The sequence below is a fragment of the Pelophylax lessonae genome (genome assembly GCF_965119305.1).
Source record: "Pelophylax lessonae genome assembly, contig: HAP1_SCAFFOLD_191, whole genome shotgun sequence".
NCBI lineage: Eukaryota > Metazoa > Chordata > Amphibia > Anura > Ranidae > Pelophylax > Pelophylax lessonae.
The window spans coordinates 240915-268063 of NW_028120118.1; the positions used below are offsets into that span (position 1 = coordinate 240915).

A 27149-nucleotide genomic window follows, 5' to 3' on the forward strand; every position below is an offset into this window, starting at 1 on the left:
ATTGTACCTCCATGTAGAGGGGACTGAGGGGCCACACATGGGAGAATATTGTACCTCCATGTAGAGGGGGGACTGAGGGCCACACATGGGAGAATATTGTACCTCCATGTAGAGGGGACTGAGGACCACACATGGGAGAGAATAGTTTGCCATGTCTTTCCTAATTTCAGGGATGGAGGTGCTTGGTTTAGTACCATTCGCCTCATTTAAAGTCCCACTACTTCTCCCTCTATTTGCCATCATAATTAGAGATGGAGACGTGGGATTGTGACTGCTAGGTACTTTTTGATTAATAGTGATCGTCTTACCTCATGGCCATCACAGTTCGTTGACCTCCTTTAAGCAGGCGGTCTTTATATATTTCAATACTATACCAGACAACATGCTTGTTTCTATATACATTATGTTTAGCTCAACAATGTTTGTGTGTCAGCATTGTAACCATGGGGGCGGATCCTGCTAGGCCGGCTGACTGCTTCCTGCCCCAGAGAGCTGCAATGCACCCCGGTGTAACGTTAAAAAACCCTACCTCGTGAAAATTCCCTACCCTCGTCACTTCCCGTCACATACGTCATTGAACAGCTGAGCAGCTTAGCAGTGCGCATGCTCGAAGCTCCGGAGGGTAGGGAATTTTCACGGTAGTGTGTTGTAATGTTACACCGCATCAGCTGTTTCCGCGGTTACATTAAAACATCTCGGCTGCAACATGAAATCATCTCCGCTCCTACCCCTGGTGACTTCCCTGATCTCGGCTACTAAACGTAAAAGTGAGGATGTAAAAGGAGATCTCGACTCCGTGATTTATATTTTCATAGACCCGCCGCCTCTTTTACATTTAGTAGCCGAGATCAGGGAAGTCACCAGGGGTAGGAGCGGAGATGATTTCATGTTGCAGCCGAGATGTTTTAATGTAACCGCGGAAACAGCTGATGCGGTGTAATGTTAACAAACCCTACCCCGTGAGAATTCTGGAGCTTTGAGCATGCTCACTGCTAAGCTGCTCAGCTGTTAAATGACGTAGGTGCCCCGGAAGTGACGAGGGTAGGGAATTTTCACGGAACACCGGGAATCTTCCCTCTTCTCCCCTGCCCACTGGGCGTGGTTGATCGGGCGGATGTTTCCCGCCACGCTTCGTGCCGTGCGTGTGACCTCATCTTCTTTGGTGCCGCAGCATTGGCTGCGTCTTTCCACTCATAGTGTGTTATAGGCACCCCTCCGGGGGTTGACTGCCAATGGCGTCTACCTCCCTTGGAGGGATGCCTTCTTTCGTACACGCTAGCGTGGCGTTGGGGGAAGCAGTGGGGGGTTGGCTTTTGACATCCATGTGGCACTCCTTCTTTGGAGTAGCTGGGCTCTATCCCTTTTTTTTTTGGCTCTGATGATTCCGCGGACTCTTTGTCACATTGTGCTTATTTTTCCATTGTTTCCATTGTGGGATTTTCTTTTTCGGCACTCCGTTTTCTTTTGTACACACTTACTTTTTTTTATCCAAAGAAAGAACTTTATTGAATCAGAAATAACAACATTAACAAATAACAGCAATCCAGCACCAGTGTTGAACAGCATCACAAACACGTCTACACATAGGCAACAGCAGCACGTCAACCCATCTCAGCAACATACATGTAGAACAACACAATCCCCCGGAGTTCCACCCATCCAAACCCACCCATTGCCACAATCCAGTTTGTCAAAGTCAGGGGGTTCTGCTTTCTCGGCCAGGTCCAGCATTCTACGCCAACGTGTTTTACAAGATCTGAGTTGCATTGTTAGTTGACTTGGGTTGGTTTTTCCCTCTTTTTCAAATATTAGACCTTTTGTATATATTTTTTATATATATATATATATATATATATATACTTTTATTTGTTGCAGATACGCATCATACATCTGCTCCTGATGAAGTGGAACAAAGTCCACAGAAACGCGTCGAGCCTACATTGATGCAATTTACTATTATTATCATGTGTTACCGTCTTATTGTACTATACCTTGTGTAACATTGGTTGTCACAATGTGCAACCCTGGGGAAAGTACACCAGCTCATATTTACACTCTTTTTTACCAAGTATATTTTTAATCCTTGCTACATGTATGTGTATTTACCTAATAAATTTGTTCTTATGGTTTTACCCCAGTGGCCGTGTCACACACCTCATTTAAAGTCTCAATTTCTCCCCCATATCTTTCCTTCTTGTAGCCATTGCTCTTTTCAGTTTCTGAGATCCTCCTGGGGGCTCTGGAGGTTGGGTGACAAGCGGAGCCACTCAGCATTTCTCTGTTAGACCATCAGCTCAGTGATCAGAAATTGTAGTGCATACTGCCAGGTTCTGATTGGTCAATGCCAGATGTAGGTTAGAAGTGGTCTGTATACAGTACACATTGGAATTGGAAAAACCTATTTAGCACCCTCCTAGGTAAGTGCTAGTGAGGACATGGCTCATTTGGCGGGGGGTGAGTGTAACACCCTCCTAGGTAGGTGCTAGTGAGGACATGGCTCAGTTTGGTGGGGGGTAAGTGTACCACCCTCCTAGGTAGGTGCTAGTGAGAGAGTATAGTTTTGAGCTCTGTCTGCTTACCAGAGAGGCTGCAGGTATATCGATATTGCACTCTGCCTCAGTCCTCAGTCCCCTCTACATGGAGGTGCAATATTTTCAAACGTGTGGTCCACAGTCCCCTCTACTTGGAGGTACAACATTCTCTCCCATGTGTGGCCCCTCAGTCTCCTCTACATGGAGGTACAATATTCTCTCCCATGTGTGGTCCTCAGTCCCCTCTACATGGAGGTACAATATTCTCTCCCATGTGTGGCCTTCAGTCCCCTCTACATGGAGGTACAATATTCTCTCCCATGTGTGGTCCTCAGTCCCCTCTACATGGAGGTACAATATTCTCTCCCATGTGTGACCCTCAGTCCCCTCTACATGGAGGTACAATATTCTCTCCCATGTGTGACCCTCAGTCCCCTCTACATGGAGGTACAATATTCTCTCCCATGTGTGGCCCTCAGTCCTCTCTACATGGAGGTACAATATTCTCTCCCATGTGTGGTCCTCAGTCCTCTCTACATGGAGGTACAATATTCTCTCCCATGTGTGGCCCTCAGTCCCCTCTACATGGAGGTACAATATTCTCTCCCATGTGTGGCCCTCAGTCCTCTCTACATGGAGGTACAATATTCTCTCCCATGTGTGGCCCTCAGTCCCCTCTACATGGAGGTACAATATTCTCCCATGTGTGGTCCTCAGTCCCCTCTACATGGAGGTACAATATTCTCTCCCATGTGTGGCCCTCAGTCCCCTCTACATGGAGGTACAATATTCTCTCCCATGTGTGGCCCTCAGTCCCCTCTACATGGAGGTACAATATTCTCCCATGTGTGGTCCTCAGTCCCCTCTACATGGAGGTACAATATTCTCTCCCATGTGTGGCCCTCAGTCCCCTCTATATGGAGGTACAATATTCTCTCCCATGTGTGGTCCTCAGTCCCCTCTACATGGAGGTACAATATCCTCTCCCATGTGTGGCCCTCAGTCCCCTCTATATGGAGGTACAATATTCTGACATATGTGGCCCTCAGTCCCCTCTACATGGAGGTACAATATTCTCTCCCATGTGTGACCCTCAGTCCCCTCTACATGGAGGTACAATATTCTCCCATGTGTGGCCCTCAGTCCCCTCTACATGGAGGTACAATATTCTCCCATGTGTGGCCCTCAGTCCCCTCTATATGGAGGTACAATATTCTCTCCCATGTGTGACCCTCAGTCCCCTCTACATGGAGGTACAATATTCTCCCATGTGTGGTCCTCAGTCCCCTCTACATGGAGGTACAATATTCTCTCCCATGTGTGGCCCTCAGTCCCCTCTACATGGAGGTACAATATTCTCTCCCATGTGTGGTCCTCATTCCCCTCTACATGGAGGTACAATATTCTCTCCCATGTGTGGCCCTCAGTCCCCTCTATATGGAGGTACAATATTCTCTCCCATGTGTGGCCCTCAGTCCCCTCTACATGGAGGTACAATATTCTCTCCCATATGTGGTCCTCAGTCCCCTCTACATGGAGGTACAATATTCTCTCCCATGTGTGACCCTCAGTCCCCTCTACATGGAGGTACAATATTCTCTCCAAAATGTGGGGTCCTCAGTCTCCTCTACATGGAGGTACAATATTCTCTCCCATGTGTGGTCCTCAGTCTCCTCTACATGGAGGTACAATATTCTCTCCCATGTGTGGCCCTCAGTCCCCTCTACATGGAGGTACAATAATCTCTCCCATGTGTGGTCCTCATTCCCCTCTACATGGAGGTACAATATTCTCTCCCATGTGTGGTCCTCAGTCCCCTCTACATGGAGGTACAATATTCTCTCCCATGTGTGGTCCTCAGTCCCCTCTACTTGGAGGTACAATATTCTCTCCCATGTGTGGCCCTCAGTCCCCTCTACTTGGAGGTACAACATTCTCTCCCATGTGTGGCCCCTCAGTCTCCTCTACATGGAGGTACAATATTCTCCCATGTGTGGCCCTCAGTCCTCTCTACATGGAGGTACAATATTCTCTCCCATGTGTGGCCTTCAGTCCCCTCTACATGGAGGTACAATATTCTCTCCCATGTGTGGCCCTCAGTCCCCTCTACATGGAGGTACAATATTCTCTCCCATGTGTGGCCCTCAATTCCCTCTACATGGAGGTACAATATTCTCTCCCATGTGTGGCCCTCAGTCCCCTCTACATGGAGGTACAATATTCTCCCATGTGTGACCCTCAGTCCCCTCTACATGGAGGTACAATATTCTCTCCCATGTGTGGCCCTCAGTCCCCTCTACATGGAGGTACAATATTCTCCCATGTGTGGTCCTCAGTCCCCTCTACATGGAGGTACAATATTCTCCCATGTGTGGTCCTCAGTCCTCTCTACATGGAGGTACAATATCCTCTCCCATGTGTGGCCCTCAGTCCCCTCTACATGGAAGTACAATATTCTCTCCCATGTGTGGTCCTCATTCCCCTCTACATGGAGGTACAATATTCTCTCCCATGAGTGGTCCTCAGTCCCCTCTACATGGAGGTACAATATTCTCTCCCATGTGTGGCCCCTCAGTCCCCTCTACATGGAGGTACAATATTCTCTCCCATGTGTGGCCCCTCAGTCCTCTCTACATGGAGGTACAATATTCTCTCCCATGTGTGGCCCCTCAGTCCCCTCTACATGGAGGTACAATATTCTCTCCCATATGTGGTCCTCAGTCCCCTCTACATGGAGGTACAATATTCTCTCCCATGTGTGGCCCTCAGTCCCCTCTACATGGAGGTACAATATTCTCTCCCATGTGTGGCCCTCAGTCCCCTCTACATGGAGGTACAATATTCTCCCATGTGTGGTCCTCAGTCCCCTCTACATGGAGGTACAATATTCTCTCCAATGTGTGGCCCTCAGTCCCCTCTATATGGAGGTACAATATTCTCTCCCATGTGTGGTCCTCAGTCCCCTCTACATGGAGGTACAATATCCTCTCCCATGTGTGGCCCTCAGTCCCCTCTATATGGAGGTACAATATTCTGACATATGTGGCCCTCAGTCCCCTCTACATGGAGGTACAATATTCTCTCCCATGTGTGACCCTCAGTCCCCTCTACATGGAGGTACAATATTCTCCCATGTGTGGCCCTCAGTCCCCTCTACATGGAGGTACAATATTCTCCCATGTGTGGCCCTCAGTCCCCTCTATATGGAGGTACAATATTCTCCCATGTGTGGCCCTCAGTCCCCTCTATATGGAGGTACAATATTCTCTCCCATGTGTGACCCTCAGTCCCCTCTACATGGAGGTACAATATTCTCCCATGTGTGGTCCTCAGTCCCCTCTACATGGAGGTACAATATTCTCTCCCATGTGTGACCCTCAGTCCCCTCTACATGGAGGTACAATATTCTCTCCCATGTGTGGTCCTCAGTCCTCTCTACATGGAGGTACAATATTCTGACATATGTGGCCCTCAGTCCCCTCTACATGGAGGTACAATATTCTCTCCCATGAGTGGTCCTCAGTCCCCTCTACATGGAGGTACAATATTCTCTCCCATGTGTGGCCCCTCAGTCCCCTCTACATGGAGGTACAATATTCTCTCCAAAATGTGGGGTCCTCAGTCTCCTCTACATGGAGGTACAATATTCTCTCCCATGTGTGGTCCTCAGTCTCCTCTACATGGAGGTACAATATTCTCTCCCATGTGTGGCCCTCAGTCCCCTCTACATGGAGGTACAATATTCTCTCCCATGTGTGGTCCTCATTCCCCTCTACATGGAGGTACAATATTCTCTCCCATGTGTGGTCCTCAGTCCCCTCTACATGGAGGTACAATATTCTCTCCCATGTGTGGTCCTCATTCCCCTCTACATGGAGGTACAATATCCTCTCCCATGTGTGGCCCTCAGTCCCCTCTATATGGAGGTACAATATTCTCTCCCATGTGTGGTCCTCAGTCCCCTCTACATGGAGGTACAATATTCTCTCCCATGTGTGGTCCTCATTCCCCTCTACATGGAGGTACAATATCCTCTCCCATGTGTGGCCCTCAGTCCCCTCTACATGGAGGTACAATATTCTCTCCCATGTGTGACCCTCAGTCCCCTCTACATGGACGTACAATATTCTCTCCCATGTGTGGCCCTCAATTCCCTCTACATGGAGGTACAATATTCTCTCCCATGTGTGGCCCTCAGTCCCCTCTACATGGAGGTACAATATTCTCCCATGTGTGACCCTCAGTCCCCTCTACATGGAGGTACAATATTCTCTCCCATGTGTGGCCCTCAGTCCCCTCTACATGGAGGTACAATATTCTCTCCCATGTGTGGCCCTCAGTCCCCTCTACATGGAGGTACAATATTCTCCCATGTGTGGTCCTCAGTCCCCTCTACATGGAGGTACAATATTCTCCCATGTGTGGTCCTCCGTCCTCTCTACATGGAGGTACAATATCCTCTCCCATGTGTGGCCCTCAGTCCCCTCTACATGGAAGTACAATATTCTCTCCCATGTGTGGTCCTCAGTCCCCTCTACATGGAGGTACAATATTCTCTCCCATGTGTGGCCCCTCAGTCCCCTCTACATGGAGGTACAATATTCTCTCCCATGTGTGGCCCCTCAGTCCTCTCTACATGGAGGTACAATATTCTCTCCCATGTGTGGCCCCTCAGTCCCCTCTACATGGAGGTACAATATTCTCTCCCATATGTGGTCCTCAGTCCCCTCTACATGGAGGTACAATATTCTCTCCCATGTGTGGCCCTCAGTCCCCTCTACATGGAGGTACAATATTCTCTCCCATGTGTGGCCCTCAGTCCCCTCTACATGGAGGTACAATATTCTCCCATGTGTGGTCCTCAGTCCCCTCTACATGGAGGTACAATATTCTCTCCCATGTGTGGCCCTCAGTCCCCTCTATATGGAGGTACAATATTCTCTCCCATGTGTGGTCCTCAGTCCCCTCTACATGGAGGTACAATATCCTCTCCCATGTGTGGCCCTCAGTCCCCTCTATATGGAGGTACAATATTCTGACATATGTGGCCCTCAGTCCCCTCTACATGGAGGTACAATATTCTCTCCCATGTGTGACCCTCAGTCCCCTCTACATGGAGGTACAATATTCTTTCCCATGTGTGGCCCTCAGTCCCCTCTACATGGAGGTACAATATTCTCTCCCATGTGTGACCCTCAGTCCCCTCTACATGGAGGTACAATATTCTCCCATGTGTGGTCCTCAGTCCTCTCTACATGGAGGTACAATATTCTCTCCCATGAGTGGTCCTCAGTCCCCTCTACATGAAGGTACAATATTCTCTCCCATGTGTGGCCCCTCAGTCCCCTCTACATGGAGGTACAATTTTCTCTCCAAAATGTGGGGTCCTCAGTCTCCTCTACATGGAGGTACAATATTCTCTCCCATGTGTGGTCCTCAGTCTCCTCTACATGGAGGTACAATATTCTCTCCCATGTGTGGCCCTCAGTCCCCTCTACATGGAGGTACAATATTCTCTCCCATGTGTGGTCCTCATTCCCCTCTACATGGAGGTACAATATTCTCTCCCATGTGTGGTCCTCGGTCCCCTCTACATGGAGGTACAATATCCTCTCCCATGTGTGGCCCTCAGTCCCCTCTACATGGAGGTACAATATTCTCTCCCATGTGTGGCCCCTCAGTCCCCTCTATATGGAGGTACAATATTCTGACATATGTGGCCCTTAGTCCCCTCTACATGGAGGTACAATATTCTCTCCCATGTGTGGTCCTCGGTTCCCTACATGGAGGTACAATATTCTCTCCCATGGGTGGCCCCTCAGTCCCCTCTACATGGAGGTACAATATTCTCTTCCATGGGTGGCCCCTCATTCCCCTGTATGTGGAGGTCCCATACAGGATACAAGAGAAATGGCTGCACACCAAGCGATGGCTCACGATGAAAGACTTTATTGAACAAGGATGCTCTCTTGTATCCGGTTTGCCGTGGCGTTTCGAGGTCCTGCACCCATGGCTTGCTGTGAAGTTCCAAACTGCCTGAGCGGTTTACATCTCTTTCTCTGTGTCTGTGGAGGTCCCATACACTTTATTTGGGTTCCTCTATAGCCGAATGGAGCTCAGTAAAATATGTGGACAGATATTCATCGGATGAAGTGGCAGCCAATGGGCTGTGATCTCCGTCTTGTACCTCCTGTGTTGCTCAGGATTATTAAAGCGGAACTAAAGTCTCAGTGAGAGCCGTAGAGGAGGAGGAAAGGGATTAGCCTGGGAGCGGTAATGTATGAAGCATGTTTACTGGCAGACATAGGACAGTGTACACTGCTGGATACATTTCCATCTGAAGACAAATCGCTTCCTTATTCAGTTCTTTTCGGTGTTCAGGACTCACCTACCGACAATCATCACCCCTCCAGCTATTGTGCAGCGAGAGTTGTTGGACTGGTTTGGTTCTATTTCAGATGATTTGCGTGTCCCATTGTTTCCTTGTTTCTGTAATTGGTAGATTTCCATAGAGCAGATTAGTGAACAATGTCCCGGCCTTCCATTGTGTGTGGAGGAAGTGGAGCTCATCTACCCCAGGTTATGCCGTCCTTGGTGCCCTCCTGAGATGACTCCTCTATTTGTATCTATAGACGGTGTTCTGGGTGCGGCCGATTTCTGATATGGGAGAACAGTTGAGGGTTTGCTGAATTATGTTACAAAAGAGAGCAGTGCAAAACACGGTGTGACCTTTTCATTGTGGAGTCCTCCAGGCATCCTCCTGGCTGTGCTAATGGCACCTATGAGATATCATCATGATTTTCTCCAGGAATCTTCCAGGACAGCACTCAAGATAGAGGAGCCTCTCTCCCATCTGCTGTCCTGAAAGTTTCCTGGAAGTTGAGTTATAAGTAGGGATGATCGAACGGTTCGGGGTCGACCATCGGTTGGACCCGAACATTGACTGTTCGAAATTCGGCCGAATTCAGAACTTTTTGCTGAAAAAGTTCGGAATTCGGCAACCAGAACCGACCAAAATGCAATGGGACAGGAAATGGGCTTTAAAAGCCCGTGATTGGACCAGAACCATCAGTAAAAGCCAATTGAGGGGGCAGGAGAATGCTAGGAATGTGATTGGAGTGACTAGGGGGTCCAGAGGCCAATCAGTAGTGAATACGCCCCCCAGTATATAACATAGCCCCGCCAAATCTCTAGCACTGTAATAGAGAGGCTGTGGAAGAGAGTGGAAGCAGTTCTGTTACTCCTGTTTCAAAAATGTCATTTAGCAATTATTAGTGTGAGGAAAGGGATATCTAGTGTAGTAAGGGTACTATTTTCCACTATAGTTAGATTTAATAATCTAGTTTCTGTAGGGAAAGTGTTAAGTGCCAGGGTGAATGTAGTGTAGTGTAGGGTGAACTGACTCTGACTGCTATGGCAGGGTGACCAAACTCTTCCATGTCAGGGTGACCGCCATAGAAAAAAGATTGTTTTCTTAGAATTATTAGTAGAGCAGGATAGTGGCTTCGCTACTTTCACACCTGGCCGTTTTTGTTGCAGGCGTTTATTGGGCTTTTTTGTGGACGTCTTTGGAGGCAGGCATGACATCTGAACTTCTGTGTAGGGGTATATATACACACACATATATGTATTTATACACACACACACATATATAGGTGTTAAAGTAGCAGAACCCTATGCCTGCGCTAATGAAATTATTTGCAGGCATAGGACTTCGCTCCTATCACACCTATATGTGTGTATGTGTATAAATACATATAAGTGTGTGTATATATATACCCCTGTACAGAAGTTCAGATGTTAGGCCTGCCTCCAAAGACGTCCACAAAAAAGCCCAATAAACGCCTGCAACAAAAACGGCCGGGTGTGAAAATAGCGGAGCCCTATCCCTGCTCTACTGCAATTCTAATACAAACAATCTTTTTTTTTTCTGGTTCTGGACATGCTACCGAGCTGAAACTTCACAGGTACACTTTTTAGACCCCCCAGATACTAAATCCAAAGAAATCTCATTTTTTTTGTTTTTCAATCATTTTTTCAATAATTGTCTCTCTATCAAAAATGACAATTTTTAAGAACTTTTTTTTATGTGATTAATAGTCCCTGGGGCATGACCCAGAACCCTAGGCACTTTTTAGGGGCATTTATTGGGTTTTAGGGCTTCAAAACTGTGTTTTTTGATTACCAATGGGGTTCTGAAATCCGGGCCGAACTTTCGGCAAGTTCGGGTGTTCTGGTCGAACCAAACTTTTCAAAAGTTCGATCATCCCTAGTTATACATAGTTACATAGTTACATAGTAGGTGAGGTTGAATAAAGACAACAGTCCATCCAGTTCAACCTGTGTAGGTGTGTGTGACTGTAATCATCTAACATAGCCCTTAATCTCCTGATCCTTGAGATGTAAGTCTAAGAGTCTTTTGAAAGTCACCATACTACCCGCAGAAACCATCTCTTGTGGTAGACAATTCCACAATCTTGTAGCCCTAACAGTAAAGAACCCCCCACGTTGCCTGAGGTTAAAACGCTTCTCCTCTAATCGCATTGTATGTCCTCGAGTCCTCATGCAATTCCTTCGAATGAACAGCTTTTTTTCTAAGCTGAGATCCCCATTAAGATATTTATAAATTGCTATCATGTCCCCTCTCAGACGTCTCTTCTCCAGGGAAAATAAATCGAGCGATTGCAGCCGCTCTTCATAGGTAAGGTCCTCCAACCCCCTAATCAGTTTAGTTGCCCTTCTCTGGACTCTCTCCAGCTCCAACACATCCCTCCTGAGGACTGGCGACCAGAACTGGACAGAATACTCCAGATGCGGTCGGACCAGAGTTTTATAAAGTGGAAGGATTATAGTCTTATCTCTGGAATACATCCCTTTCTTTATGCATGCTAATATTCTGCTGGCTTTGGAAGCTGCCGCTTGGCATTGCATGCTGTTGCCTAATCTATCATCAACCAAGACTCCCAGATCTTTCTCCATTTTTGATTCCCCCAAGGGTTCCCCTCCTAACGTGTATTGTGCTTTTATGTTTTTGGTCCCCAAGTGCAAAACCTTACACTTCTCCACATTAAACCTCATTTGCCATGTCGTTGCCCACTCCGTTATTTTGTCCAGGTCATTCTGTAGGATATCTGCTTCATGCTGTGTAGTTATTGCTCTGGCCAATTTTGTGTCATCTGCAAAAACTGATAACGAACTACTGATCCCGTCCTCAATGCTGTTTATGAATAAATTGAACAAGGTTGGTCCCAGGACTGAGCCCTGGGGCACCCCGCTTACTACCTCAGACCAGTCTGAGTATGCGCTGTTTATTACCACCCTTTGGACACGGCCTTTTAGCCAGTTCCGTATCCAAGAGCAAACCCTGCTGTCGATACCTGCAGACCTTATTTTATAAATTAAGCGCTTGTGGGGAACTGTATCAAACGCCTTAGCGAAATCCAAGTACACCACATCCACTGGTCTCCCCCTATCTAGCTCACAGCTCACCTCCTTGTAGAATGCTAAGAGATTGGTTTGACAAGAACGCCCATTTGTAAACCCGTGCTGGTTACTACTGATGATGTTGTTGTCTTTAGCAAACTCTACGATATAGTCCCTTATCATCCCCTCCAAAAGTTTACATATTATTGATGTCAGACTGACAGGCCTATAATTTCCCGGGATATGTCTCTGGCCCTTTTTGAATATCGGAATCACGTTAGCCTTCCTCCAATCCCCTGGTACATCTCCTGTCCTAATACTGTCAGCAAAGATCAGGAACAGTGGTCTAGATATAACCATACTGAGTTCCTTGAGCACTCTCGGATGTACGCCACCCGGGCCTGGTGATTTGTTTGTGTTAAGTTTATCCAGCCTTTCCCTGATTTCCCCCTCTGTTAGCCATAGTGGCAAGTCCTGTGTATTACTACTAACCATACAGTCATGGTCAGTGTATCCCATACAGTCATGGTCAGTATACCCCTCCTTTTCCTGTGTAAAGACTGACGAGAAAAAAGCATTCAGCACGGTTGCTTTTTCAGTGTCCTCTGTAACCATCCTCCCATCATCGTTAATTATGTGTGCAATATGCTCTGCCCTAGTTTTTTTGCTGTTGATATATTTAAAGAATTTCTTTGGGTTTTTTTTACTATCCTCCGCTATTTGTCTCTCAAAGTTGATTTTAGCCATCTTGATTTCGTGTTTACACTTCTTATTTTCCTCCTTGTATTGCTGGAAGGCCGATACTGTGCCCTCTGATTTATATTTCTTGAAGGCCAATTTTTTTCCCCTAATAAGTTTTTTAACGCTACGGTTTAGCCAGCCAGGTTTGGCTTTGTCTCTTCTAAATTTATTTCCCATAGGAATGCACTGCAAGATGCCTTTGCTTAATATTGTTCTAAAGCATTCCCATTTTTCCTCTGTGGTCAGGGATCCCAGGGTTTGGTCCCAGTTTACCCTTTCCATCAATGAGTCCAATTTTGGAAAGTTTGCCCTTCTGAAGTTAAGGGTTCTTATGTTCCCCACTTGCCTTGTTATATTGTTATTTATACTAAATGTGATCATCCTGTGATCACTAGAGCCCAGGTTGTCCTGAACTACTACCTCCGAGATTATGTCTGGGTCATTAGTGATCAATAGATCCAGGATTGCATTTTCTCTAGTAGGGGAATCCACCAACTGTGACATGTAGTTGTCCTGTAAGGTTTCCGTGAATAGCCGGGCCTTATGCGAGTGTGCAGTCCCCTCTTCCCAGTCAATGTCGGGATAATTGAAGTCCCCCAATACGATGACTGATCCCAGTTTTGCCGCTTTACTCATTAGTGCTAAAAATTCCAGCTCTACCTCCTCCCCTTGTTTAAGTGGCCTATAGCAAACCCCCACAACTACTTTTCCCTTATCTTCTTCCCTATCGAGTTCAACCCACACAGATTCTAAATCCATGCTCATCCCATCCGTAATGTCACTCCTTTCTAGCACCTTTATATTGTTCTTGACATAGTTATAAGAACAAAAGTGTTTTTTTCAAGGGATTTCTAATGTAAATGTGAGTTTCTGTATAATTTCTGCTGTTTTCAGTCTGACCTTTCACTCTCCACCAAAGGCTCCATAGGCTGACTTCTCTTCTCTTTCATTCAGCTGGCTGGAGGAACTCTGGTCGGAGTGGGGATCTGGGTCAGTGTGGACAGCGGATCTTTCCTGAAGATATTTGGAACGCTGGGATCTGGAGCGGATAGTATTGCCTCCCAGTTTGTCAATGTTGGATATTTCCTGATCGCCATTGGATCGGTGCTGACCGTCCTGGGATTCCTTGGCTGCTGCGGAGCCCAGAAAGAGAGCAAGTGCCTGCTGATTATGGTGAGATAGGGCAGGGTGGTTGTGGTGTGGGAGGTGGTTGATAAGTAGTGGGTGTGAGGGGCAAGGTAATGGTTTGTGGCATAGTTGGCGGATGTAGTGGGCAGGATGGTTGCGGTGGGTGAAATGGTTAATGACCAAGGTGGTTGTAGTAGGTGGAGTGGTTGGTGGGTGGGGTGGTTGTGATGGATGGGATAATTTGTGGGCGGGGTGATTGATAGATATGGTGGTTGTTGTGTGCGAGGTACTTGATAAGTGGGGTGGTTGTGGTGGACAGAGTGGTTGTGAGAGCAGGGAATGGTGTGTGGAGTGGTTGATGTGTGTAAAGGGCAAGGTGATTTATGTGCAGAGTGGTTGCAATGGGGGAAATGGCTAATGACCAAGATGATAGTAGTAGGTGGGGTGGTTGTGATGGATGGGATGGTTTGTGAGTGGGTGGTTTTTGGTTGATAGGGTGGTTGTGATAGAGAAAGTGGTTAATGGGAAAGGTGGTTGTAGTGGGTGGGGTAGTTGTGATGGCTGGTGAGTAGAGTGGTGTTTGGTTAGCAGGGTGATTGTGATGGAAGAAGTAGTTACTGGGAAAGGTGGTTGTAGTGGGTGGGGCGGTTGTGATGGATGGGGTGGTTGGTGAGTGGGGTGGGTTTTGGTATGGTGGATGGGATGGTTGGTGGGTGGGATGATTGTGGTGGTCAGGGCAGCCATCAGAAATTTTGGGGCCCCTTACACAACTTTAGGCCTGGGCCCTTCCGGGCCTGACAACCAATATTCCCAAGGGCCCGCCCTCTGGCCGTCCTACCGAATCCGCCCACTGGCCATCCCACCAAGTCCTTCAGTGCACACCGAGTCCTTCAGTGCCTCAGTGCACACAGTTTTATTTTAACACTCTTACAACTTAATATATGAAAATGAATCAAATCCAGCAAAGATACAGCCCCAAATATTCAGCAAAGAGACATCCCAAGCCAACAAAGAGATGGCCTCAAATAGTCAGCAAAGAGCCCAATCCAGCAAAGAGACAGCCCTTCAGCTGCATCGGCTTACTCTGCGGCCACCCTGCTTTACCTATTGCTAGTTACTACAACAGCAACAACTCAATCTGGTTTGTTGGGGCTTGGGCCCCTCAGAACCCCCGGGCCCCCTACATGTGTATGGGCTGTACCCCCCTGATGGCAGCCCTGGTGGTGGGTGAGGTGGTTGTGATAGGCAGGGTGGTTTTTTGTTGGTAGGGTGGTTGTGATGGAGAAAGTGGTTAATGGGAAAGGTGGTTGTAGTGGGTGGGGTAGTTGTGATGGCTGGTGAGTAGGGTGGTGTTTGGTGGGCAGGATGGTTGTGATTGAAGAAGTAGTAACTGGGAAAGGTGGTTGTAGTGGGTGGGGCGGTTGTGATGAATGGGGTGGTGAGTGGGGATGGGTTTTGGTATGGTGGACAGGATGGTTGGTGGGTAGGATGATTGTGGTGGGTGAGTTGGTTGTGATAGGCAGGGTGGTTTTGGTGGGCAGGGCAGTGTCTTCATTTTCCAAAGAGTGAATGACATTGCTTTATCTTGGATTCTTGGCCTGCAGAGTCCTCCAGCCTAGAAATAAACTTTGTGTGAAAGTTCATAAATCTATCTGTAATAAATCTATGAAATGGCTCCTCCTAGTTATTTTTTTTAGCATAAAGAATTTCTTTGTGGGAGGTTACATTAGGAGTTTGCAAGGTTCTTGCAATTCAGGTACACATTGGAGGGGATGATCTGGTGCATAACAGGCAGTAACAAGTACATATGTGGTACTTCCATGGCCAGATTCCTGGAAGTGAGATATCTGCCCAGTCTGTATCACTCAGACCATCAGCGGTTATTTATGTGCCCGCCCAACAGGCTGTAGCGATGTGTGAGAGAACATTTTACAGAATGGTGGAAATCCTCAATGTGTGATAAAAATTTCTGATGTCCTTTTCCGACCTCCATGTCGCTTGGAGTCACACTGCGCCATCAGATTGGGGTGATCAGACAAATTATGGACTGACAAAAGATGATGGAGGTTGTCATGCTTATCCTCTAGTGAAGTGCTTGGATTTTATGTAGCACTGAATGGGTATGAGTGCTCTGTCTCACATAGTATGTGTGCTGGAAGCCAACTTGGGCACATATCGGGCAACCAAGGGCCTGTTAATAGGCACTTCCAGCCTGTCTAGGGGTAACAGTTCCACAAATGCCCCACGGCATGTACCAAACATCCAGCAGCAACCGAGAATAGAACCTCCACTCCATTGGTCTTTCTTCAATATGACGTTTATAAGGATAACTCTGAGGTGGCGAGGGTTATGGTATACAGGATACTGAGAGTAGGTACAAAAATAATTCTTTCCGTGACTAGGTCAATTGCAGAAATGATTCCAGCCCCTCTGCAGGCTGATGGATGACTTCAGCCTCTCTCAGACTGAAGACCTCTCTCAGGTTTGGTGTGCCTTTAAGCAGAACTTGGCAGAATTTAATTGCGAGCCCATTAGCCAAGACCTGAAGTACTTGACACGTGGTGAGGATTTCAGGCTTCCTGCAGGGTCTACAGATAGCAGCTTTTGCCCAGTCCTCCAGGACTCTTATGACAACAAAGTAGCGTCTGCAGGATGCGTCTAACTGCCAGCCATCCATCTGTCCCCATCTGTCATGTGCCTGGTGGAGATCAAGTTGTACACAGGGCTTCTCTTGCACCTCTTGTCCAACACCCCTGGTATTGGCATGAGGGCCGGTATAACAGACAGTGCCAGCTGAGGTTTGCAGGGAGCAGAGGAACGTGGATCACCAGACATTACCAGGAACTGGAACACGGTGAAGCTTGGACAGCAGTCAGGAGCATAGCCAGGACACAAGCCAAAAGGTCATCAACAGCTGGGCAGCGAAGGTACAGGAACATAGGATGGAAGTAAAGTCAGGATACAGGCCAGGGTCAGAACACCGTCGGGCAGCGAGGCGCAGAAGCTCAAGACAGAAGCAGAGTCAGAGAACAAACTGAGGTCACAATAAGCAGGTCAAGGTGCAGGTAAAACAGGAACTAGCTAAAGACCTCTCAACAATCTGTTCATACCATAGCCCAGCCGTGTGCGCGTGCTCATGAGCATGCGCATATGCACATTTCTTCTTGTGCACACGCTAATATGTTTGCGCATGCACGCTAATGCCCATTCTGTATTGAGCCTTTACACATACTTATTAGCATGAACATGTAATGGCCTTATGGTTCCAACCGAGCTTCCGCCCTAAGGGCCCAGGCCTTCCTCCTTGCTGTAATCCTCTCCAAGCAGCCAGCCTGAGTGGTGAGAGGCAGAGGACACACACCCTCCCAGGGCAGAGCCCCCATAAGAGAGATAGCTCAGAGTCCACCCAAACATTTATACCCTTCCCCAGCATGCATCACTGCTAACAGAACACCTAGTGGTTGACCAGAGAAAGATATGAATATTCCAGTACCAGTAACACTTACTGGCAGCAGGGGGAATCAATAGGCAGGCAAAGCTTAGGACGAGATAGCGACGGCAGGCTATAGAAATCAGTCCATGCTGCAGACAGCACAGCAAAACGAAATGTAAAGTAGAGGAATGGGAAGGTCACTACATGGGCTTGGAGTCTCCTGTGAGCCGGCCTTGAGGGCAGATGTCTGAGCTGGAAATATTCTATCAAGCAGGCACATGGGAGGTTTTCGCGGCAGATTTTGCTCTACTTTCTTCAAGAAATCTATAGAAGACAGATCTGTAAAGGAAGAATAACATTGGGGTGTTAAGAATTCTCACCCCGCTGGGCGTAGAGGGTAATCACCAAGATGGCGCACGTTGTCTCTCACATAATGTCTTGTGTTGTTCATCATTTGAGTCTAACGGACTTTAATCTCTTGCAGTTCTTCTCCATCATTCTGATCATCTTCATCGCAGAGATCGCCGGCGCTGTGGTGGCTCTGGTCTATTCCTCTGTGGTAAGAACCTCCTTGACTCCTCCCGCCAGGAACTGGGGAACGTCTATATTTAGTAAACCCATTCCACTTGTCTGACCAGTTTCCCATCTCACATTTTCCTGCTTTAAAAAAATAAAATTGTCGTTTGGGAGAACTGGAGGAAATTGTCTGAATTTGGTAAAGGAACAATTTGGGTGATTTTGGCCTCTTGATTGGCTAACCTCTAACAGACCACCCTCTTTTTCTCCAGGCACAAAGTTTCCTGAAGTCCCTCCTTATTCCGGTTATTCAGGAGGACTACGGGAAGAACCAAGAGGTCACCAAGACCTGGAATGCCACAATGACCGAGGTAGGAGGCACGGATGACCCCCTGCGTGACGCATGTTGCCTGTCTCTGTACCGGTCTCACCGGCTCATTCTCCATTTTCCTTTCTAGTTCAAGTGCTGCGGCCTCGAGAACTACACGGACTTCACCAATTCCTACTATGTGAAGACTAATGATGGATTTTACCCACAACAATGCTGCAATTCCACCATCACCAAAACCACCGCCTGTACACTGTCTGCCGCCACCAGTGCTAATGTCAAGGTAAGATCCGCCACCATTTTCCCATCTCCATTAACCTCTCTGGCGGTCTGATTATGTGCTTAAAGTGGTACATTGTTTTGCATGGAAATCTGTTTTATATTTTAAAACTTCTCCTGCGATCCCCCACCATCCTGCTCCTCCCCCGCCGTCCTTCCGCCATCTCCCGCTCTGTGCTCGGCCGATGCTGGCACCTGTCTTCTGGTTACCTTCCCTGCGTTCCCCTGCCGTCTTCCCCCGCCATCCTCCTGCTGTGTGCTCGGCCGATGCTGGCACCTGTCTCCGGTTCCTTTCCCTGTGATCCCCTGCCTTCTTCCCCCGCCGTCCTCCCGCTGTGTGCTCGGCCGATGCTGGCACTTGTCTTCCGGTTCCCTTCCCTGCGATCCCCTGCCGTCTTCCCCCGCCATCCTCCTGCTGCGTGCTCGGCCGATGCCGGCACCTGTCTTCGGTTCCCTTCCCTGCGATCCCCTGCCGTCTTCCCCTGCTGTCCTCCCGCTGTGTGTTCGGCCGATGCCGGCACCTGTCTTCCGGTTCCCTTCCCCGCGATCCCTTGCCTTTTTCCCCCGCCGTCCTCCCGCTGCGTGCTCGGCCGATGCTGGCACTTGTCTTCCGGTTCCCTTCCCTGCAATTCCCTGCCGTCTTCCCCCGCCGTCCTCCCGCTGTGTGCTCGGCCGATGCCGGCATCTGTCTTCCGGTTCCCTTCCCTGCGATCCCCTGCCGTCTTCCCCCGCCGTCCTCCCGCTGTGTGCTCGGCCGATGATGGCACCTGTCTTCTGGTTCCCTTCCCTGCGATCCCCTGCCGTCTTCCCCCGCCATCCTCCTGCTGCGTGCTCGGCCGATGCCGGGACCTGTCTTCGGTTCCCTTCCCTGCGATCCCCTGCCGTCTTCCCCCGCTGTCCTCCCGCTGTGTGTTCGGCCGATGCCGGCACCTGTCTTCCGGTTCCCTTCCCCGCGATCCCTTGCCTTCTTCCCCCGCCGTCCTCCCGCTGTGTGCTCGGCCGATGATGGCACCTGTCTTCTGGTTCCCTTCCCTGCGATCCCCTGCCGTCTTCCCCCGCCATCCTCCTGCTGCGTGCTCGGCCGATGCCGGGACCTGTCTTCGGTTCCCTTCCCTGCGATCCCCTGCCGTCTTCCCCCGCTGTCCTCCCGCTGTGTGTTCGGCCGATGCCGGCACCTGTCTTCCGGTTCCCTTCCCCGCGATCCCTTGCCTTCTTCCCCCGCCGTCCTCCCGCTGTGTGCTCGGCCGATGCCGGCACTTGTCTTCCGGTTCCTTCCCTGCAATTCCCTGCCGTCTTCCCCCGCCGTCCTCCCGCTGTGTGCTCGGCCGATGCCGGCACCTGTTTTCCGGTTCCCTTCCCTGCGATCCCCTGCCGTCTTCCCCCGCTGTGTGCTCGGCCGATGCCGGCACCTGTCTTCCGGTTCCCTTCCCTGCGATCCCCTGCCGTCTTCCCCCGCTGTGTGCTCGGCCGATGCCGGCACCTGTCTTCCGGTTCCCTTCCCTGCGATTCCCTGCCGTCTTCCCCCGCCGTCCTCCAGCTGTGTGCTCGGCCAATGCCGGCACCTGTCTTCCGGTTCCCTTCCCCGCGATCCCCTGCCTTCTTCCCCCGCCGTCCTCCCGCTGTGTGCTCGGCCGATGCCGGCACCTGTCTCCGGTTCCCTTCCCTGCGATCCCCTGCCGTCTTCCCCCGCCGTCCTCCCGCTGTGTGCTCGGCCAATGCCGGCACCTGTCTTCCGGTTCCCTTCCCCGCGATCCCCTGCCTTCTTCCCCCGCTGTCCTCCCGCTGTGTGCTTGGCCGATGCCGGCACCTGTCTTCCGGTTCCCTTCCCCGCGATCCCCTGCCGTCTTCCCCCGCCGTCCTCCCGCTGTGTGCTCGGCCAATGCCGGCACCTGTCTTCCGGTTCCCTTCCCCGCGATCCCCTGCCTTCTTCCCCCGCTGTCCTCCCGCTGTGTGCTTGGCCGATGCCGGCACCTGTCTCCGGTTCCCTTCCCTGCGATCCCCTGCCGTCTTCCCCCGCTGTCCTCCCGCTGTGTGCTTGGCCGATGCCGGCACCTGTCTTCCGGTTCCCTTCCCCGCGATCCCCTGCCGTCTTCCCCTGCCATCCTCCCACTGTGTGCTCGGCCGATGCCGGCACCTGTCTTCCTGTTCCCTTCCCCGCGATCCCCTGCCGTCTTCCCCCGCCATCCTCCCACTGTGTGCTCGGCCGATGCTGGCACCTGTCTTCCGGTTCCCTTCCCCGCGATCCCCTGCCGTCTTCCCCTGCCATCCTCCCACTGTGTGCTCGGCCGATGCTGGCACCTGTCTTCCGGTTCCCTTCCCTGCGATCCCCTGCCGTCTTCCCCCGCCGTCCCCTCGCTGTGTGCTTGGCCGATGCCGGCACCTGTCTTCCGGTTCCCTTCCCTGCAATCCCCTGCCGTCTTCCCCCCGCCATCCTCCCCCTGTGTGCTCGGCCGATGCCAGTGTTCTGTCAGAATACCATACCCTCCGTCATTTCCGGTTGCGGATCAGCTGTGGCTTCGTCATGAATCAGCTGTAGCCGCGTCACAAGTCCTACTGCGCATGCGCAGAATAGGTAGGGCATTTTGATAACATCGTAAGGGCCAGGCAAAAGTCCTAGTGTGCATGCGCCGGCGCATGCGCACCAACGGGTCGGGCAGCGGGATCTCTGATAACAAACATCCATCCGATCTCCATGGCCCACACTGTGCTGACCCGACACTGCGCCAAGCCGAAAATCCGATCTCCATGCCCCACACTGCGCCGACCCGACAATGAGACAGTGGGCGTGCGCGTGTGGGTAGGGAATAGGATTGTCCGATTGTCGGCTTGGCGCAGTGTATGCCATGGAGATCGGATGGATGTTTGTTATAAGAGATGCCGCTACCCGATCCGTTGGTGCACATGTGGCCGATCATGCGCAGTAGGACTTTTGCCTCACCCCCTTACGATGTTATCAAAATTCCCCACCTATTCCGCGCATGCGCAGTAGGACGTGTGACTCGGTTACAGCTGGTGCATGACGAGCCTGCACCGGAAATTATGTAGGTAGGGAAATCTGATGGGGTAGGGTTTTCTGATAGAACACCGACACCTGTCTTCCGGTTCCCTTCCCCGCGATCCCCTGCCTTCTTCCCCTGCCGTCCTCCCGCTGTGTGCTCGGCCGATGCCGGCACCTGTCTCCGGTTCCCTTCCCTGCGATCCCCTGCCGTCTTCCCCCGCCGTCCTCCCGCTGTGTGCTCGGCCAATGCCGGCACCTGTCTTCCGGTTCCCTTCCCCGCGATCCCCTGCCTTCTTCCCCCGCTGTCCTCCCGCTGTGTGCTTGGCCGATGCCGGCACCTGTCTTCCGGTTCCCTTCCCCGCGATCCCCTGCCGTCTTCCCCCGCCGTCCTCCCGCTGTGTGCTCGGCCAATGCCGGCACCTGTCTTCCGGTTCCCTTCCCCGCGATCCCCTGCCTTCTTCCCCCGCTGTCCTCCCGCTGTGTGCTTGGCCGATGCCGGCACCTGTCTCCGGTTCCCTTCCCTGCGATCCCCTGCCGTCTTCCCCCGCTGTCCTCCCGCTGTGTGCTTGGCCGATGCCGGCACCTGTCTTCCGGTTCCCTTCCCCGCGATCCCCTGCCGTCTTCCCCTGCCATCCTCCCACTGTGTGCTCGGCCGATGCCGGCACCTGTCTTCCTGTTCCCTTCCCCGCGATCCCCTGCCGTCTTCCCCCGCCATCCTCCCACTGTGTGCTCGGCCGATGCTGGCACCTGTCTTCCGGTTCCCTTCCCCGCGATCCCCTGCCGTCTTCCCCTGCCATCCTCCCACTGTGTGCTCGGCCGATGCTGGCACCTGTCTTCCGGTTCCCTTCCCTGCGATCCCCTGCCGTCTTCCCCCGCCGTCCCCTCGCTGTGTGCTTGGCCGATGCCGGCACCTGTCTTCCGGTTCCCTTCCCTGCAATCCCCTGCCGTCTTCCCCCCGCCATCCTCCCCCTGTGTGCTTGGCCGATGCCAGTGTTCTGTCAGAATACCATACCCTCCGTCATTTCCGGTTGCGGATCAGCTGTGGCTTCGTCATGAATCAGCTGTAGCCGCGTCACAAGTCCTACTGCGCATGCGCAGAATAGGTAGGGCATTTTGATAACATCGTAAGGGCCAGGCAAAAGTCCTAGTGTGCATGCGCCGGCGCATGCGCACCAACGGGTCGGGCAGCGGGATCTCTGATAACAAACATCCATCCGATCTCCATGGCCCACACTGTGCTGACCCGACACTGCGCCAAGCCGAAAATCCGATCTCCATGCCCCACACTGCGCCGACCCGACAATGAGACAGTGGGCGTGCGCGTGTGGGTAGGGAATAGGATTGTCCGATTGTCGGCTTGGCGCAGTGTATGCCATGGAGATCGGATGGATGTTTGTTATAAGAGATGCCGCTACCCGATCCGTTGGTGCACATGTGGCCGATCATGCGCAGTAGGACTTTTGCCTCACCCCCTTACGATGTTATCAAAATTCCCCACCTATTCCGCGCATGCGCAGTAGGACGTGTGACTCGGTTACAGCTGGTGCATGACGAGCCTGCACCGGAAATTATGTAGGTAGGGAAATCTGATGGGGTAGGGTTTTCTGATAGAACACCGACACCTGTCTTCCGGTTCTCTTCCCTGCGAGCGTTGCGACACGGGGGGGTGGAATCGGCGGCAATTTCAAAAGTGTAAATCCACCAAATGAGATGATAGAAAGCTGTGATTGGATTACACTGTATCATCCCATTTCACCACAGGATTTCACCCGGTGACTTTTCCAGTGCCCTGCCTGTGCTTTTCCAGTTCTTTGTGCCTGGAAAATAGAGAACGACCATGGCGTCCAAAAAGCCTTTTTATTGCACAAAAGTGCTTTTAGACGAACTGGAAAACAGCGACAGCGAAACGGAGTTACTTGAAGAACTGAGCGATAGCGATTGGTGGGAAAACTGGCACATCGCTCCATTGGAAATCATTTGATAAACTTCACAAATTCCACATCTATGTGCCAGAAAGAGACATCAGAATCGTCGCTGTCCTCACTTTCCGTACCTGATGTGGCCTGGTATAGATTTGGGGGGGGCGGAACACATGCCGTTTATTTTTTTTTTTTAATTCTGTCATAGGTTTCCCCTTAACCACTTAAATGCAGGGCACTTTCACCCCCTTCCTGCCCAGGAAGGGGGTGAAAATGTATGGATAGGTTGTAGAGAGGGGACCCAGGACTACAACCTATCCATACATTTTAAAAGTGGGGTATTCCTGTACACTACACTGACTGCACTAAGCTAACTCAACTCACTATCCACTAACTACCTGCCCAGGGGCGTAACTACAGGGGTTGCAGAGGTTGCAATTGCAACCGGGCCCCATGCTCCAGGGGGCCTGTGTGGCTCCCCTGTACACCTGGATAGGAGGGGGGGGGGGGGGCAGGGGCAGCATGTAGAGAAATCACTGTCCTCCTTTTTCCTCCAGTAGCTGCAGGAGGAAAATGGAGGAGATTGGTTCCTCTGTATGCTGCCCCCGCCGCCCCTCCTATCCGGTAACTTGTGTTCTGCTGTCTCTGGGCCCCTGTGTGCTCCTCTGGTCCCCCCCCCCCCACTGTGCTACCCCCCCCCCCCCCCCACTGTGCTCCCTTCCCTCTCCTGCTGCAGGGGATGTGTCACAATAGAGAACCAGGAAGGGGTCGATAAATATGTAATTTACCAGCTCCTTCCTTTTCTGAATGGACAGAGTCATAGTCAGTCACATTGTAAAAGAATAAAATAAAATGATGAAAAATAATACGATTAAAATACCAAAAAAAAAAAAACTACCGACACCAGTGGGTGAACTTCCAGGATTATAAAGGTCACACTTGCAACAGGGCCCTGGCATTCCACCACTACCATGGGGAGGCACCAAGATGGCAGGAAGGGGGCCCACTGCCGAACTTGTGAAAAGGTCCCGCTGCGGGACCGTAATAAAGGGTCCTAGGATCAATGGGAAGAGCCCCAGGCTTAAAGGGAAGGGCCCCGGCCAGCGGTCCGGGGGGGCCTTCATGGTTTCTTGTACCGGGCCCTGAAGGTTCTAGTTACGCCTCTGAATTCTGGTCTGTACCTCTTATTCTTATATCCTCAATTCTGATCTTCCTGCCAGTACAAGGAATGACTGGATTCCTGGTATTCGGGTAGAATAGGCCACCATGGATTCCTGGTATTCGGGTAGAATAGACTACCATGGATTCCTGGAATTCGGGTAGAATAGACTACCATGGATTCCTGGTATTCGGGTAGAATAGACCACCATGGATTCCTGGTATTCAGGTAGAATAGGCCACCATGGATTCCTGGTATTCGGTAGAATAGACCACCATGGATTCCTGGTATTCGGGTAGAATAGACCACCATGGATTCCTGGTATTCGGGAAGAATAGGCCACCATGGATTACTGGTATTCGGGTAGAATTGGCCACCATGGATTCCTGGTATTCGGGTAGAATTGGCCACCATGGATTCCTGGTATTCGGGAAGAATTGGCCACCATGGATTCCTGGTACTCGGGTAGAATAGGCCACCATGAATTCCTGGTATTCGTGTAGAATAGACCACCATGGATTCCTGGTATTCTGGAAGAATAGGCCACCATGGATTCCTGGTATTCGGGTAGAATAGACCACCATGGATTCCTGGTATTCGGGTAGAATAGACCACCATGGATTCCTGGTATTCGGGTAGAATTGGCCACCATGGATTCCTGGTATTCGGGTAGAATAGACCACCATGGATTCCTGGTATTCTGGAAGAATAGGCCACCATGGATTCCTGGTATTCGGGTAGAATAGACCACCATGGATTCCTGGTATTAGTGTAGAATAGACCACCATGGATTCCTGGTATTCGGGTAGAATTGGCCACCATGGATTCCTGGTATTCGGGAAGAATAGGCCACCATGGATTCCTGGTATTCGGAAAGAATAGGCCACCATGGATTCCTGGTATTCGGGTAGAATTGGCCACCATGGATTCCTGGTATTCGGGTAGAATAGACCACCATGGATTCCTGGTATTCGGGTAGAATAGACCACCATGGATTACTGGTATTCGGGTAGAATTGGCCACCATGGATTCCTGGTTGTGACGGAATCCGGACACCAACGACTGGGTATCTCCGCCAGTAACCTGCTTCCTAAGCTCTGGAACACGGGATCCGTGATTCTGGCTATAGTTACCCCAAGAACTAGACAGTACAAGTTTTGGAGTGAAACCAGAATGAACTGTTTATTAAAACCAACTCACAGACTTTTATACATTGGAGAAGTATGTCATTGGCCAGTCAAATATTTACACAAAATATCACACAATAGCTACGATAACGAGGTAGGGCTGACCATGATATCATTAACATACCAATTAACTGAGCACTTAAATCAGCCTAGGCGGAATGCACAGAATGCTAGCAGGCAAACAATAGATGACACAAACACCTGAACATTCAGGAATCTCATTCAAGGCCAGACACACCGGCATCGAGATCCCAAAGAACAATAGACAGCATTAAAGTGTAACACACCCCCCCCCCCCCCCCCCCAGCAAGAGTCTGATTAGTGCAGAGCTGGCCTGACTAGGGTTTTTGGTCACCCTGTGCCCCTTATAGACACAGGGTGATTTACACATAAGAGGGACTGGGGATGCTGGACAAGGGGTCTCCCAACCTCCCTAAAGCAATTGGGGTTCCACAAGCCCCCCAATCAAAGTGTCTCACGTCACACTGGTATTCGGGTAGAATTGGCCACCATGGATTCCTGGTATTCGGGAAGAATTGGCCACCATGGATTCCTGGTACTCGGGTAGAATAGACCACCATGGATTCCTGGTATTCGGGTAGAATAGACCACCATGGATTCCTGGTATTCGGGTAGAATAGGCCACCATGGATTCCTGGTATTCGGGTAGAATAGACCACCATGGATTCCTGGTATTCGGGTAGAATAGACCACCATGGATTCCTGGTATTCGGGTAGAATAGGCCACCATGGATTCCTGGTATTCGGGTAGAATAGACCACCATGGATTCCTGGTATTCGGGTAGAATAGACCACCATGGATTCCTGGTATTCGGGTAGAATAGGCCACCATGGATTCCTGGTATTCGGGTAGAATAGACCACCATGGATTCCTGGTATTCGGGTAGAATAGACCACCATGGATTCCTGGTATTCGGGTAGAATAGACCACCATGGATTCCTGGTATTCGGGTAGAATAGACCACCATGGATTCCTGGTATTCGGGTAGAATAGACCACCATGGATTGCTGGTATTCGGGTAGAATAGGCCACCATGGATTCCTGGTATTCGGGTAGAATAGACCACCATGGATTCCTGGTATTCGGGTAGAATAGGCCACCATGGATTCCTGGTATTCGGGTAGAATAGACCACCATGGATTCCTGGTATTCGGGTAGAATAGACCACCATGGATTCCTGGTATTCGGGTAGAATAGACCACCATGGATTCCTGGTATTCGGGTAGAATAGACCACCATGGATTCCTGGTATTCGGGTAGAATAGACCACCATGGATTCCTGGTATTCGGGTAGAATAGGCCACCATGGATTCCTGGTATTCGGGTAGAATAGACCACCATGGATTCCTGGTATTCGGGTAGAATAGGCCACCATGGATTCCTGGTATTCGGGTAGAATAGATCACCATGGATTCCTGATATTCGTGTAGAATAGACCACCATGAATTACATCTCTATGTTCTTCTCTGCCATTCCCTTGGCTAA

General features: G+C 50.4%; 1 protein-coding gene across 1 annotated transcript in view; it reads left to right on the plus strand.

Moving 5' to 3' along the window:
* Positions 1-27149, plus strand: part of LOC309543540 (tetraspanin-1-like) — a 54512-nt gene that overhangs the window by 16619 nt on the left and 10744 nt on the right. The window contains exons 3-6 of the mRNA XM_082276014.1: positions 13650-13868; positions 17741-17815; positions 18045-18143; positions 18231-18383. Of these exons, the coding sequence (XP_082132140.1) occupies positions 13650-13868; positions 17741-17815; positions 18045-18143; positions 18231-18383 (546 nt within the window). The remainder of the gene's footprint in view (positions 1-13649; positions 13869-17740; positions 17816-18044; positions 18144-18230; positions 18384-27149) is intronic.